The sequence below is a fragment of the Dicentrarchus labrax genome, unplaced genomic scaffold, assembly GCF_905237075.1.
Source record: "Dicentrarchus labrax unplaced genomic scaffold, dlabrax2021, whole genome shotgun sequence".
NCBI classification, from domain to species: Eukaryota; Metazoa; Chordata; class Actinopteri; family Moronidae; genus Dicentrarchus; species Dicentrarchus labrax.
Genome location: NW_026136719.1, coordinates 5,576,186 through 5,592,003, shown reverse-complemented (window position 1 = coordinate 5,592,003; position 15,818 = coordinate 5,576,186). Strand labels below are relative to the sequence as shown.

At 40.0% G+C, this 15,818-nt stretch overlaps 2 protein-coding genes across 2 annotated transcripts; both read left to right on the top strand.

Annotated features, from left to right (window-relative positions):
- Positions 1-1,084: 1,084 nt before the first annotated feature.
- On the top strand, positions 1,085-6,170 carry LOC127352187 (troponin I, fast skeletal muscle-like). Its single transcript, XM_051380373.1, has 6 exons — positions 1,085-1,164; positions 1,254-1,290; positions 3,303-3,431; positions 4,908-4,997; positions 5,522-5,698; positions 5,973-6,170. Exons 1-6 carry the CDS (start codon positions 1,157-1,159, stop codon positions 6,057-6,059), a joined length of 528 nt encoding a protein of 175 aa, XP_051236333.1. The 5' UTR covers positions 1,085-1,156; the 3' UTR covers positions 6,060-6,170.
- Positions 6,171-8,884: 2,714 nt separating this feature from the next.
- Positions 8,885-14,330, top strand: aph1b (APH1B gamma secretase subunit). The gene is made up of 6 exons (XM_051380372.1): positions 8,885-9,188; positions 10,245-10,415; positions 11,348-11,421; positions 11,979-12,101; positions 12,370-12,497; positions 12,817-14,330. Exons 1-6 carry the CDS (start codon positions 9,076-9,078, stop codon positions 12,982-12,984), a joined length of 777 nt encoding a protein of 258 aa, XP_051236332.1. The 5' UTR covers positions 8,885-9,075; the 3' UTR covers positions 12,985-14,330.
- The last annotated feature ends 1,488 nt before the right edge of the window (positions 14,331-15,818 follow it).

The following is a 15,818-nucleotide window of genomic DNA, read 5'->3' as shown; positions in this document are numbered from 1 at the left end:
AAAATAAAACCAGTGGACACATGATCTACTGTAAAGACAATGAAAGCTCAGTTTCCTAAACCGTGGAGGGATTTTTCTGCTGTCGCTGGTTTCCTCTGAGTCAGCTCAGCTGTAGTCTGTAACAGCTGACTGCTCCTTTCATCTGTCTGTGTTTCATTCCTTCACTGCTGCTTCACACACTGTAACAGGAACTCAGCACAGATTCATTTGTAGCTACGTAAACGGTAAAGGCTGGATAGTGGCTCATGTAAAAGTGAAAGCCATTAAATTAAGATTAAGTACTTGATGATACTTTAAAAGCAAGTTGTTCTTTAAGTAAATAAATATGACAAAGTGATGAGAGTTTTGATCCTTTTTCTTAAATAGAAGAAGTGCCTTCAACTGACTTAACTAAATCAAAATACAAATAATAATAAAAATAGTCATATATCAGCTTATCAAATATTTGGTTTCATATTTTAAAAAGACTCAATAATTAACAGCTAAAACAGCTGCTCAATCAATAGAACAGAAAAAGTGCATTTGTTGGGGACTATTTTCAGCGGCGGATTAATCCCCATTTGTTGCTCTAGTGAGTATTCATGGCAGCAGGACGGTGTGTGTGTGGGACTGAGTTAAAAGACAGTGTGTGTGTTCATGGTACTGCAGGAATATGTCACCCAGTGCGACAGTGTGGCTCATTGATGTGTTTTTAATGGTAACAATGGAGCTCTATGGCACAGTGGAAGAAGATACATCAGGCTTTGATACACACACACACACACACAATAGCTCATTGTTGAGTTTGGTCTTTCGAACAAACATAATTTAGGTTAAACCCTAAAGAACTGAATTAAAACCGTGCAGGGTCCTTGTCTCGGTCCCACATTGTCTAAAGATGCTTCCAGAAGAAAATTCCTGAAGCGTTTGTTCGAGGATCAGCTGCTGCTATCGACCCCCTCTGTCTGACATTCAACCGACAGCTTCTGAAGACAACTGCTACTGGTCCACACACACACACACACACACACACACACACACACACACACACACACACACACACACACACACACACACACACTGAACCAACACCTATAAAGGCACCATAAAACTGTGGCATTCCCATTTATCTCTCCTCTCTTCTCCTGGCAGCAGGCAGGAATCAGCTGCAGTCAGGATGGCAGAGTAAGTCCTGATCTGAACTGAGGAACCTACAAAACTCACAGAATTACTATTAATCATTCTCACTTAAACTTCTTCTTGTTTCTCTAAAGGAAAAAGATGTCGTCGAGCCGGAGGAATCAGCTCAAGGTAGAGTAAGATAGAGTGGATGAAGTTCTTCTAATCTTCAAATTTGTGTTTAAAAACTGAATGTGAACTGAAAGATCATCAAGTGTTTAATGGCCAAATATTAAACCAACACGGTGTAACAGCAAGATATCTGCTGTGGTTTGATATGTGCGAGAAGCTCACACGTTTTGTTTGCACACAAAAGTTCTATAAAAGTTTTTGGTGTGAGAGTAAAGAGTGACAACCACACAGATCACGGGGCAGAAACTTTTTAGTCCAACAAATAAATAGATAATGTGATTATTTTTTGACCTACAAACAACCTTTATGGCAGGGGTCTCAAACTCAAATCAGCTGCTGGTTTTGTCCTCTCATAGGAGGGACACTTCAATGTTCAAGTACTACAAGAAAATGCAATATTTAAGTATTTCCATTATAAACAGCAGTTTCTCTACATTTTGATATCATCTTTGTTGTTCACACGCACACAACAAATGAAGGCCTTAAACCTGCTCTCATTTCATCAACCAGTTGTACGCATTTGACCTTTGAAATTATTTTATGTATATAAAAAGGTAGTTTGAAACAACTATAAAAACATAATTCAATTAATAATATTCTTGTGGGCCGGATTATTTTATATCTTAGACATCACATTGTGGGTTGGACGGAGGGGCCAGCAGTTTGAGACCCTTTCTTTATGGGGACATTGTCTCTTACTTTGGCTTTTTTTTGGCTTGTGACCCCTTAAAACAAAGCAATGTCACTGGTTACATTACGTCTATAACTACGTCAACCAAGCAGTGATTTATTTACTATATAATAACATTTTAAAGGTCAAATTAACTATATAATACAAGATGACAAGAAAAGAGATCAAATTAAAGGAATGCTTGGAAAAAATGTGTAACATACATGTCTGACCCCCAAGAGTTGCTTTACATGGTCATGATCCTCGGATGATTATTTCTGCTGATTTTTGGTGACCATCAGATAAAAAAATGTCCCTGTGACGGACACTGGAGGTACCTAGAAAACTAGTGGAGATGAAAATGGCCGCAGATATTCATTCGCCAACAAATTTTAATGTGTTTTACGTGACTGCCTGAACTTTCCTCCATAAATAAGAGAATATATACGGACTGTCTTACAGTTTACTGATCACAGTAACGCTCCCCCACAGATGACTCCCTCACATTTTTGACACTCCATGAGTTTTCATATTACACACACTCCAGCATTCAATCATCAGTTACTCATTTATACCATTTCTTCTTACAACTATATTTATATTGTTGTTACAGCTTCTCTAACATTAGAATTTGCTGCTTTTGTCGGTTTGATTTTATTGTAAACTGAATATCTTTGGGGTTTTTTTTGGTCATTTTTGTCATTGAAACATTACATTGCATTTTATAGATTACACAATTAATCTATTAATTGTAAAAATCATTAGTTGCAGCCATGTGCAATATATTTCAGACTTACTTAGAACAAGACTGCCATGAAATTTGCTGAACACATCCATGATTTTAATGACCCCAAAGCACCCTTAGAACTAAATTTGTGGTCCTAGTAACTGGTAATTAAATATCAGAATTTATTTGATCTTTTAAAGATCGGTTTTATATTATTGGTTTGTTGAACCAGGTTGTTCTCTTGAAATCAGAATATCTGGCAGTGTTTCTGTTAACAATTGCAGAATAATTAATGTATGAAGCCAACAAAAAACAACATTTACAGGAAAGAAAATGATAGAAAAGAAAGAAAAAATATAAGCAATGATTTAAAATAGCAGCATTTCCTAAAAAGGACATTTTCACTTAACTATCCCTGAAATAAATAGAATAAATGTTTTATGTTGCAGTGTTATGAACGTCTCAGTCTCTTCTGTGACTTTATGCACACATTGTGTTTACATGTCTTGATAAAGAAACAGTTATCAGTATCATCACATAAACACTTGATCAAGACTCCCTGAGCATCAGCCCGGAGTTGTAGTGCTCTGAACGCTCTCCTCCTCTTCCTCTCAGAGCTTGCTGCTGCAGATCGGAGAGATGATGCTGGAGGAGGAGGCACGGGAGGCTGAGAAGGAGAAGATGATGTACATGGAGGAGAACTGCCCCGCCCTCTCCATCCCGGGCTGCATGCAAGAGCTCCAGGTAAACCTCCACCAGCTGGCTGCTGGGAGGAGGCCAGACACACTGACAAACATGGCTGGTGTTCGTTTATAGAACAGTACAGCTTATATCCACCATCAGTTCCTGTTCTAAACTAAATGTTTATGCACTTCTGTACTTGCCCGTAAGTAACATTTAAAAAATTTTTTAGCATTTAACAACAGCTCCCATGAGGCCTTGGTGACTCTGGTGCCCTGCAGGAACACAAAAATCCCATGGGAGCTCCATGAACAGTAAAAAAACCGAGCGGAAAAAACACCCAACTTTTGTTGGTTTTTGGGCTATTTTTATACATAATTGTTGTTATACTCTACTTTTGTTTGTTCCTCCCTCTACATCTCAAATATTACAGTATGGACAGCAGGGAGGGAAATATGTTTCCCTGAGTTGCATTTCTATACTACCTCCTCTTGGCTTTTATAATGCCTCAATGAACCACTAAATAATAATGATAGTAATCCCAAGGCAGGAAACCAAAGAGTTTTCTGAATGTAATTGCATTCATAAAGTTCCATTTACTCATATGTTTTTAGCAGAGGGGATCCCAATTTTTCTCCCTTAAAGGGCCAAAACTAAAACTTAATGGTGGGCCACAGGCCTAAAGCAAACATCTTTCTTATTGTATGTTAAGATGCAATGAATGAATGACTAATTAGGGATCCTACATATTTATCAATAATTGTTTTTTTGTTAGTTTGTTTGGCGGGCCAAATCAAACCTTACCTTGGGCCAACTTTGCCCCGCAGGCCACACTTTGGGCAGCCTTGTTTTAGCATCTTTCAGACAAATGTATTGTTTTAATAAACCACTCACTGCTCTCTTCAAGCTCCTTTCTAGTCACAGCAGGCAGCGTTTGTCAGTGAATGAGCCCTGATAGACCCACTATACACTACCTGCTCCAAATGACAGTCACATTCAGAGACCAGCTGCTGAACAAAGTGGAGCATTTATCAGCTGAAGAGAGCGATATTTCCCTCAGGAGCAACCCTCTCTCCTAGAAATTATGTTTTTATATTATTAAATGGTTTTTCATAATTACGTTTTGGTTCTGGCCTGGATTATGCTCAGAGACAACTATTGTGAAACACTACAATTATGTAACAAAGTGGTTGGCGGACAGCCAGAATTCGCATCCAGACTCCTGCAACAGAAGCACTTTGGTAAAAGATTAGGAAAGATTGTGATTCTGGTTAAATGTTAATAAAAATAATAAAAACTCTTATGTCTCAAGTCACTACTGTCTTTTGAATAATGCTGTAGTCACAATGAGTGGGTAATATTGTAAGATTGCCTTTCTTGGCCAAAAACAAGCTGGTGTTTTCCAATTAATGGTATAATTATAAAGTAATTCACAAGAGAAAAGCTAAATTTGATCCTCTGCTTAGTACGTTTGTGAATAAAGCCTCTATTAAACACTCATTCTTCACTTTCCTCTTTTCCTGTCCACTATAACACCAGGAGCTGTGCCGGAAAATTCACAAGCAGATCGATTTGGTGGACGATGAGCGATACGACATGGAGATCAAAGCGACAAAGTCCAGCAAGGAGGTACGTCTTCGAAAATTAAAGGTCCAGTGGGTAGTATTTAGTGGCATCTAGCAGTGAAGTTGCAGATTGCAACTAACTGAACACCGCTCACGTCTGTATTTGACGACCTGGGAATGAGAGCGGGCTGTGAAGTGTTTAGGAGAAACTAACAGTGGCTATAAAACTCTCAAAAGGCCCTATCTACAGCTGGTGTTTGGTTTATATTCCATTTCTATAAATAGATCCTAAATGTTACACACTGGACCTTTTAAGGCTAACACCAGTGTCATTTAATTTCATTATGAACCCAGTGGTGTGTTCTTAAATTAAGGTTTAACTCCCATTGAATTCAGTAATGAATTCAAAACAGCTCAGAGACAAACAGACTAATTTCCATCATGTCTCAGAGAACTTCCAATTGTTTTAATATTCTTTTGCTACATGTAATTTTAGAAATGTGGATGCATCTTCCAATGGCATTTAAACAGATGTTTAAGATGTTTAATTACGCACACACTCATCTGAGTCACTGTCTTCTCTGTCAGGTCAACGACCTGAAGTTGATGGTTCAGGATCTGAAGGGGAAGTTTAAGAAGCCGGCCCTGAAGAAGGTGCGGATGTCGGCCGACGACATGCTGGCCGCTCTGCTGGGCTCCAAACACAAAGTGGCCATGGACCTGAGAGCCAACCTGAAGCAGGTCAAGAAGGAGGTGAAAGAAGAGGTGAGTGCTTCAGATTTTTAACAAGACTCTGAGGGATAATTACAGCACAGTTACATTTAATTTTAATTTTAACTGAATTCTGTGGTTTGATCTCTGAAAAACTCAAACTTTAGCTCATTCATTTACATAAAAACAACAGGGAGCATTTCAGATTTAATAACAAGCAATTAAAACAACAGAGCTGACTGAAAATCATAGCTCCTCAAACACAAAACATTGAGAGAGTCTGAACTATTTCCTCTCTTTGATTTGATTTATTTCATGTGTTTCTCAGGAGAAGCAAACAGGCGACTGGAGGAAGAACATCGAGGACAAGGCCGGGATGGGCGGCAGGAAGAAGATGTTCGAGACGGAAGCATGAACACCTGAGTGTTGTTCTGCTGTTGACAAGCATCTTTCATTTATGTGTATTATGTGAAGCCACACTGTTGGAAAAATTGTACAAATAATAGAATAAATAAATTATGTGGTGCTTTTGTGTGTTTCATGGTGATAAATTGTGAAATATATGATGCTACAGACCAGATTCAATATGCAATCAGACACTAAGTAATGCAATTAATAGTACAAAAATATTAGTAAAAATGCATAAAATAAACAAATAAGAGAAATATTATACACACAATACTGTGTATTTCTGGCATGCTTGTCAAATGCTGCTGTTCTGTTCTACGTACACTGAACAAAATTATAAACACAACACTTTTGTTTTTGCCCCCATTCATCACGAGCTGAACTCAAAGATCCAAGACTTTCTCTATGTACACAAAAGGCCTATTTCTCTCAAATATTGTTCACAAATCTGTGTGTGGCATATCAAGATGCTGATCAGACAGCATGGGTATTGCACAGGTGTGCCTTATGCTGGCCACAATAAAAGGCCATTCGGAAATGTGCAGTTCCATCAAACAGCACAATGCCACAGATGTCGCAAGTTTTGAGGGAGCGTGCCATTGGTAAGCTGACTGCAGGAATGTCCACCAGAGCTGTTGCCCGTGAATTGAATGTTAATTTCTCTAACATAAGCCGTCTCCAAAGGCGTTTCAGAGAATTTGGCAGTACATCCAACCGGCCTCACAACCGCAGACCACGTGTAACCACACCAGCCCAGGACCTCCACATCCAGCATCTTCACCTCCAAGATCGTCTGAGACCAGCCACCCGGACAGCTGCTGCAACAATCGGTTTGCATAACCAAAGAATTTCTGCACAAACTGTCAGGAACCGTCTCAGGGAAGCTCATCTGCATGCTCGTCGTCCTCATCGGGGTCTCGACCTGACTGCAGTTCATCGTCCTAACCGACTTGAGTGGGCAAATGCTCACAATCGTTGGCGTCTGGCACTTTGAGAGGTGTTCTCTTCACGGATGAATCCCGGTGTTCACTGTACAGGGCAGATGGCAGACAGCGTGTATGGCGTCGTGTGGGTGAGCGGTTTGCTGATGTCAACGTTGTGGATCGAGTGGCCCATGGTGGCGGTGGGGTTATGGTATGGGCAGGCGTGTGTTATGGACGACGAACACAGGTGCATTTTATTGATGGCATTTTGAATATACAGATAGATACCGCGACGAGATCCTGAGGCCCATTGTTGTGCCATTCATCCACGACCATCACCTCATGTTGCAGCAGGATAATGCACGGCTCCATGTTGCAAGGATCTGTACCCAATTCCTGGAAGCTGAAAACATGGTAGTTCTTGCATGGCCAGCATACTCCCCGGACATGTCACCCATTGAGCATGTTTGGGATGCTCTGGATTGGAGTATACACAGCGTGTTCCACGTCCTGCCAATATCCAGCAACTTTGCACAGCCATTGAAGAGGAGTGGACCAACAATCCACAGGCCACAATCAACAAGAGATATATATATATATTCCCACTGGCTGTCTCTGTGGTCCACTGTATGTTGTCTGCTTGTGTTTTGAAATCCTGATCCGGGAATGCTGAAAAATGTGTGTAGTGTCTAACTATGTAATCATTGATTATTGCTAAGTTGTGTTGTTCTGTTGCTGGTATAGGGAGTGATGAGTGGTTAATAATGGGAATGATTATGAGGGCGTTAGGGAAGGCCGAGCAAGCTTTGTTCACCACAGTTCTAAGTTGTTTGATAGAAGTGTTATGGGGGTCCTGAGCCCTGTTGTTTAGGCCCACCGAGAGGATCAGCACTTTTGTGTTACTGTTGATTTGTGTTTTTTCCATGATCTTCCAGAAGTGGTAGAAGGAGGCTCCTATATGTATATATGTGTATGTATGTATGTTTATAATTAACAATTTGGAGGTTTTGTGCAAAAGGAATTAAAGCCCTGTCTGATATAAAGGTCTGTCCCGTACAAAGGCAGGTTGAATGCAAATAAAAGCCTGGGCTATTAAAAGATAAGATTAGACTTTATTGATCCCAGCAGCCCCAGATACGACAGAACACAAAAGGAAAGAAAATACACATTAAATAAAAAATAGAACGTAAAAATACAAGATATAATAAAAATAGAAAAGGTAGATAATAGTTATATGCACACTGTATAGACCTTTTTATATACAGATGTGACTGATAAGGAACATTGCACAGGTCACAGCAGGTGGTAGTGTTGCATGGTGTAAAGAAGGACAAAATTAAGGTTTTAAGATATATATTTGCATAGAGGAGTCTCACTTAGAGAGGATGCCTTGATTTGTAATCTTGCATTTATTTTATTTTTTTATTTTGTTTTTATCTTATCTATCTCTTCTTCTTCTTCTTATTATTATTATTATAATTTTTAACAAAGCCTTGTAGATTTTATTTTTTGGTAATTGAGAGAGGATAAATAGTTTGTTGTATAAATGCAATTTATGTTCCCTTTGAGAGAACAATTATTGATAAATATGTAGGATCCCTAATTAGTCATTCATTCATTGCATCTTAACATACAATAAGAAAGATGTTTGCTTTAGGCCTGTGGCCCACCAGTAAGTTTTAGTTTTGGCCCTTTAAGGGAGAAAAATTGGGATCCCCTGTGCTAAAAACATACGAGTAAATGGAAAAGTTAAATAAAGTTAAAAAAATATATATATATATTTACTAGTTCATTTAAAATAAACAAGAAATAAACACATAAACATACAATAATAAATATATATATATATTCTTTTTATCAATAAAGTTTTTAGTTTTTTTCCCCTCGGCGGTCACGTGAGAAGCCTGACGTCATGTGAACCCTGTGACGCGCTGGTGGGAGCAGGCAGAGGGAAGTGGACCTCCACGGAACCGCAGCGGGCTCAGCTCTTACTAAGCTTCAGAGACAAACACCTGTAAGTTACCGGTTAACGGAACCAGTCGAGGAGCTTCGGGTCCCAGCTGCTGGTCGCTGGTTTTTCCCCCCAAACGGACAAACAAAATGACGGCGGCGGTGTTTTTCGGCTGCACCTTCATCGCCTTCGGCCCGGCCATCGCGCTGTTCCTGTTTACCATCGCCCGGGAGCCGCTGAGGGTCATTTTCCTCATAGCAGGGTGAGAATGGATCGATATTCGTCAACGTGGGGGGGGAGTTAGTGAACGTATCTGCATCGTAGCTCCGGGATACCGACGCTACTGTCGGGTTTTATCGGATATATAAGCTTGCTGGCTGACGGCTAGTTAGCGAGCTACTTCTGTTAGCTTCCATTGTCGGACAACTCGCTGTTATACTTTACGTGTCCGTGTTTTAGTCCTCCAGTCTCCAAGGCTTGTTCTGTACCCGTGTATGTACAAAGACACTGTGGTTACGGTAACTCTGATATAAGCTTTACAACTAAAGATAGCATTTAGTTTAGTTCTCCAGTGGAAATGGATTAAAATAACCAAATATAATGGAAGTATTCTGTGTTGTCCTGGAAGATTTTTATATTATATTGTACTTTTTACTCCACTTCATGTATTTAATAACTTTTTTTTTTTTTGCAGATTCAGTTTGTTAATACAACATAAAGTCAGTAAATAAATGAGGATGTGTTCTCATAGATGGGGATAAAGATTAGGGATGCACAATGTTTTTCCTTTCAGCCGGCACCGATAATATAACCTTTAATTTCACTTTTTTGTTTTATGAAAATACATTCATAACCTGTAGCTTTTACACACTCGATGTGAAGAAAGATGTGTTGAGTAAAGGCGGATGATTTAATATTCCATAGCTTTATTTAAACCAAATCTAACTGAGACTATTGTGAACTATTGAATCATATTAGAAAGGACTGTTTTTGTTCAGTTAGTAAGCTTTAAAGCTTTGTATCTGAGCTTCAGCCCAGTGTTGTGCCAAAAATGGACAGCCTGTTGAAAGTGAATACTCTGAGGGAATTGCCTACTTTCAAGCATTTATTTAGACTGTACGGCAGAATGTCACAGCCTTTTTCTGACCACTATTACCTGCAGTAACGTTTCGTGAAACATAAACAGGGCAACATCTGTAAATATACATAGAATAGACACTTATTGGACTGAAATCTTAACAATATAATATGTTTTTTTCTTGCTAATAGTAATAGTTTCTTACTAACAGTGTGTGTTTTTTGTTATTTGTCCCCTCAGAGCGTTTTTCTGGCTGGTGTCTCTGCTGCTGTCCTCTCTGGTGTGGTTCATCTCTGTTCAGATCAGCAATAAGGACAGCGCGGCGCAGCAGAAAGGTCTCCTCATCTTCGGCGTGGTGCTGTCCGTCCTGCTGCAGGAAACCTTCCGCTTCGCTTACTACAAGCTGCTGAAGTAAGTCGCTGCCACAGTGTTCACAGCCGTCCGACGCCTTTACACGGTCGTCCTCGGCACCGTCTCCGTTATTACTTGACTATAAGAAGTCACATGTACAAAGCCATCCACTGCATTGGTTTATAATTACTGTTAGAGGTTTGACATGACTGAAGAAGTCCATAATATATACTAACTAACAGTTATGCAAGACTTAATTTAGTCACACACTACTTAATCAGTTTCGAGTTAAGTTGTAGTCTGGAAGTGGGACACAGTTTGTTATTGAACACCAGCAGCCACCAGAGGCCACTAAAGTCTGATTATCAGTTATCTGCAGTGAAATGAATGAGCTGCCTTTCACCACACAAAACTAACAGACTGACGCGTTGCTCAGTACTGAGACGTGCTCATACTTTTGTTTTCTGTTGCCAAATTATCAGAAGTATTGATGGATAGATTTCGGTATATGTCCATTAAATGTCAAAGAATTTGGGGGAAATCTAGGGCTACACAATTATTATCAAAATCGCAGTCTGGCCGAGTGCAATAAGATGACACTGTAGTGTGGAAGAGCTTCCCTGGCCTACAAATCTTGTTGTTCGGATGTAAGAAAACATGTTTGTTTGGTGCAGGCACCCAACAAAGCCTCAGAAAAATGTTACACATTGAGTCATCTTCCAACAAACTAAACTAACTTCTGCTCTCTCGCCACCATCTCTGCCTGGTTAGTAGTTTCCCAGCGTGTTTGTCTGCTCTGGCCTCAATCTGCCCCAGTTTGTTCCAGTTTCCCACCGTCAGCCTTTTTCTGTTAACGGTTCATTGTTGCAGCTCGTATCATCTTCCCCTGACTGACATACATATTTCCTATTGATGTTCTTGTTTACAGCTCACAGTGAAACTAGGGACTAAAACATTTGTGTGTGTGTGTGTGTGTGTTTGTTTTCCTGCAGGAAAGCCAATGAAGGCCTCCTCGCCCTCAGTCAGGAGGAAACCATGCCGATCTCCATACGGCAGCTGGCCTACGGTACAGTTAGTCAGCACTATCGCTATCTGTTGCTTTTATACTCGGTGCTGACTGGTTACATGGCGCTTTGGAAAAAGTGTTATTGCAGCTCTCTAACTGCTGAACAGGAGGATGAAATCAGAGGAAGAAGCAGTGATCACGTTCCATATGGACATTTAACAGTTTGAAAAAGTCTCATTAAGATAATTTGGCCATTGTAAAGAGGCACTGCACGGATGTTTCTGATCAAATTCATACTTTGATTGGGTGTACTGGTACTCAGGCAGTGGAACCAGTGTTACAAACTTGCTGCCTGGAGTTTGACAGATGTGGACATTCACAAGGCAGCGAAGATCCAGCAAAATAAACTATCAAGTCCATTATGCTACCCCCTTTCCTGTCTATCTTCAGCTGTCCAAAAAAAGATGTGCTCTCTGGTGGACAAACTATCTCAGTGAGACACGTCCAGTACCGATTATATCTGTGATATGTGACTGCTGATATTTGATGGTCAGTCAGATTCTGGTGTAAAATGCAGCAGTGGAATAAAACCCTCCTCTGTCGTTGTTTTGTCTCAGTGTCCGGCCTCGGCTTCGGCTTCATGAGTGGAGCGTTCTCGGTGGTGAACATCCTGGCCGACTCCGTGGGACCGGGGACCGTGGGGATCCACGGAGACCCGCAGCACTACTTCCTGTCCTCAGGTACCAGTGACACTGACAAGTTCAAGCTATAAGCTACAGTGTGTATGTTTGCCATTTTCCGGTATGTGTCTTTGTCCAACCCTAACATGGATGACTCTGTGTATGTCACAACGAGCATGAGTCGGCTCTTGCTCTCTACTCATACAAACCTGATGTAAAACCTTCCCACTTCCTTTCTTGGGGGTTGTCAGAACACTTTCTGGGAAATGACTTACTGGTGTAGATGAGGCAAGTTAAGGAATAATGTGGAGTTTGTTTCCTCTTTCAGCCTTCATGACCATGGCCATCATCCTTCTTCACATGTTCTGGGGCGTCGTCTTCTTCGACGCCTGTGAGAAGCAGCGCTGGTGGGCGGTGGCTGCTGTCGTCATCAGCCACCTCATCGTTTCCTGTCTGGTGAGTGTTGAGGGTTGAGGGTCGGGGCGATGAGGGTGGTTGGTTAAAGCCACTGGAAACCAAAATTCACAATAGCCTTCTGACTATGTAGTTTAGAGTCTTTTGTACATAATACTAAACCTTGTTTAGGTTTCACTGTTTCTGCCAGGAGATCCTCCTTAATGTTAAACACTGGACCTTTTTTAAGTCCATATAAATACAGACAACAGCACATCCAGAAACAAAGGAAAGCAGGAGAATAACATGAACTTAAAGCTGGTTATTTTTTAATGCATTCTCATGTTCTATGTTAATATCTGTTTCTCATCTTCTCGTGCAGACCTTCCAGAACCCCAGGTACGTCGCCAGCCTGGTTCCCACCTACGTCATCTTGTTCCTGATGGGCATCTGGGCGTTTTACGCCGCCGGCGGTTCACTCAGGAACCTCAAACTCTGCCTCACCTGCAAAGACAAGGACTTCCTGCTCGCCAACCACCGGCCCAGATAACGCAGCACGCCAGTGGCAGTGTGCAGGACTCTATCCAAAGATCACCGAGTTCACACACACACAAACACAAACACACAATGAATACAGCGCAGAAAGAGTGTTAAATCCTCTGTTTATCTGCTCTTTCACTTAAGAGGTATTTCATCATCTTAAGTCTAAAAACATAAAAGTAAAAGCAGTGGAAGTTCCTCAGGGGAACTAAGATGGGAGATCATTTTGATGTCCAGCTCAGTTTGTTTGTATGGATTTAATTTACATCTAATGACGAGGTTTTACTCAAATATCTGTCTGGCTGATCTCCTGTTTGTTTCCTGATGCACTAAAAAAAACAAAAACAACAGATGAACAAACCTGCAAAAGCTGTTTTAAGTTGGTGACGACGCTCTTTACATTCTGTACAAATTCTAAAGTTTTCAACTTTTCTGACAGCTATCCTTCTTTCAAATGTGTCAAATCTTTCAAAGAGTGGATTTATCAGTTCTGAACAAAACTCTTTGTGTATATATTTATGCATTTTTAATTCCCTGATGTGTAGATAGTTAGAAGTTTTAGCCTTTTTTCAAGATGTGATACTTCTTTAGTCTATATAAGAACTTGCCTTTGATTTGAAATGAACACAGATTCACAGAAGCTGAGAGGGGACAGTTCCCAGTTATCTTGAGGTCTCGACTTTGTCACCACTGTAGTTCGAGAGGTAACAGAGGATTATTTTATAGGGGCTGGCTGATATAGTGAATATTTGTGTTGGAATGTGCTGTATGTGGATTATTCACTGATCCGATCTGACAATGCAAAGGTACCCTGGAGGCTTTATTCTTAAACTTCTAACTCTATTAAAGAATATTTAAGTTAAATATTCTTGAACATGTTAAATAATCCAACATATACTTAATGCACCGATTCTAGTTGTCTAGTCTACCAGTATATTACCACATTGGATTATGTACTCGGAACAAATCTGTTCATATCAGTGCAAATGATGCCGATATGTCTGCAAATATTGGCAGATAACGACGGCTGACCAATATGTCGGTCTGACTGTATTCTGTAGAACACATTTAGCTCCAAACTGCACATGAGTATTTATGTCTTAATCAAAGATAACAGATTTAATTCCAACTCATTTCATTTGCCCAGTTGTGGTTATTAGAAAATCTAAATGGAGCAAAGGTTCAGATTCCACCCTCAGAAATCTTGGATACCTGCAGCGGCTGTTGGTTACCGGTTTATCTGTGAGCTTGTAATGATGTATTTCTTCTATCTGGTGATTGTGAGAAGAAGATGATGCTGAAGTCCTCATCTGAAGGCAACTGGAATCAAATAAAAACTCTCAGCTTCTGCACAGATTCGGTTCACGTTCTTCATTTCTCACTCTTCTGTGTACTCAAACACACAATTATGAATTCATTAATAAGACCATGAACAGGTGGAAGTATTGGCTCAGTGATGTTTGAATGTTAAATGCTTTGTTGCCTTTTCAAAAAAATGTGCAGGAGTTAACATGAACGACACGCTAGAAATCCCAAACAGTGAATGTTTTGTTGATCTACTTGTACAGTTTGCACAGAGTACAGTCTGCTGTGTTTCATGAGGGTGGGGTGGATGTTAGCAACTACTTAAAGATATAAATTAACCTTTTGTGTTCATGGTTCCTGCTTTGTACTATCACTGTAGTCCTAGACAGAATCTCAATTTGCCTCGAGGGGTTTTACTACGTGTACAACACTCAACCTCTGTCAGTCCCTTTTAAAAGGGAAGAAATGGAAGAAACCTCAGGTAGAACCACAGAGGAGGATCCCTCTCTTTAAGGACAGATAGACATACAATAGATGTCGATTGTACAGAATAAATCCACAAAATCTCATTATACACATTATAATGACTGTAAAATGTGAAGAATGTGGATCCAGGAGGACGTAACAACATGGGACAACATGAAAATGTAATGCCACGATTATCTTGGCCAGAGTAATTGCAATACACGATATTATCACCATAAACCTGACAATATACTACATACTTTTAAAATGGCACTAATACTGGAATCACGTTACCTTAAGAAATATATGTATTGCATCAGATATAGGTACCTCATCTTCCTGTGCTGTATTTTGGAATCTAAACTACGTCCACACATCCGGTTTAACTTATTGTGGGGGATACAACAACTGATCCTTCAGCCATGGTGACAGGATTTGGATTTTGGAATGACTAGAAAGATACGGGCTCCCTCTTGTCCTCTTGTTCAACAAAAAAATCAATATAATCAATATAAAAAATGTATGCTGGCGAGCTAAGTCAGCTTTTTCAAGTCAAGTCATGAGAGGATATTCACGATTATAACGATAATGGAAATGGAAAGAGCCTAACTGATGTGGGATTTTTGAGCCGGATACTGTTTTTCCAGAGCAAAAATTCCCTGTTTACCGATATGGTGGCTGATATAATGAATATGTGAGCTGGAGTGAAAAGAGAATGTGGATTGTGCTTGAAGTCTACTTTCTTAAACAAATAACCTTATGAAAGAATATAGACATTATAAATGTACTATAAGGAGTTTTTAACTGGTTATAAAACAGTAGATTTAATGCTGATGCCTTTATATGACCTACATAAGGACACAAGACCATCAGTGAGAGTATTGGCTATGTCTACCTGGTTATTGTGAATGGCTGCAACTACCGCCTTTGTCCACAGGGGGCGCCAGAATCAGCACAAAATTAGAGTTCCATTGTTAATGCTTAAAAATGTTCTTTAACATGGTAAATAATTTAACTCTAATTGAGGTTACTGAGAGCTCCTTCTTCTCTTACTCTGTGCTAGCCACAGTATTG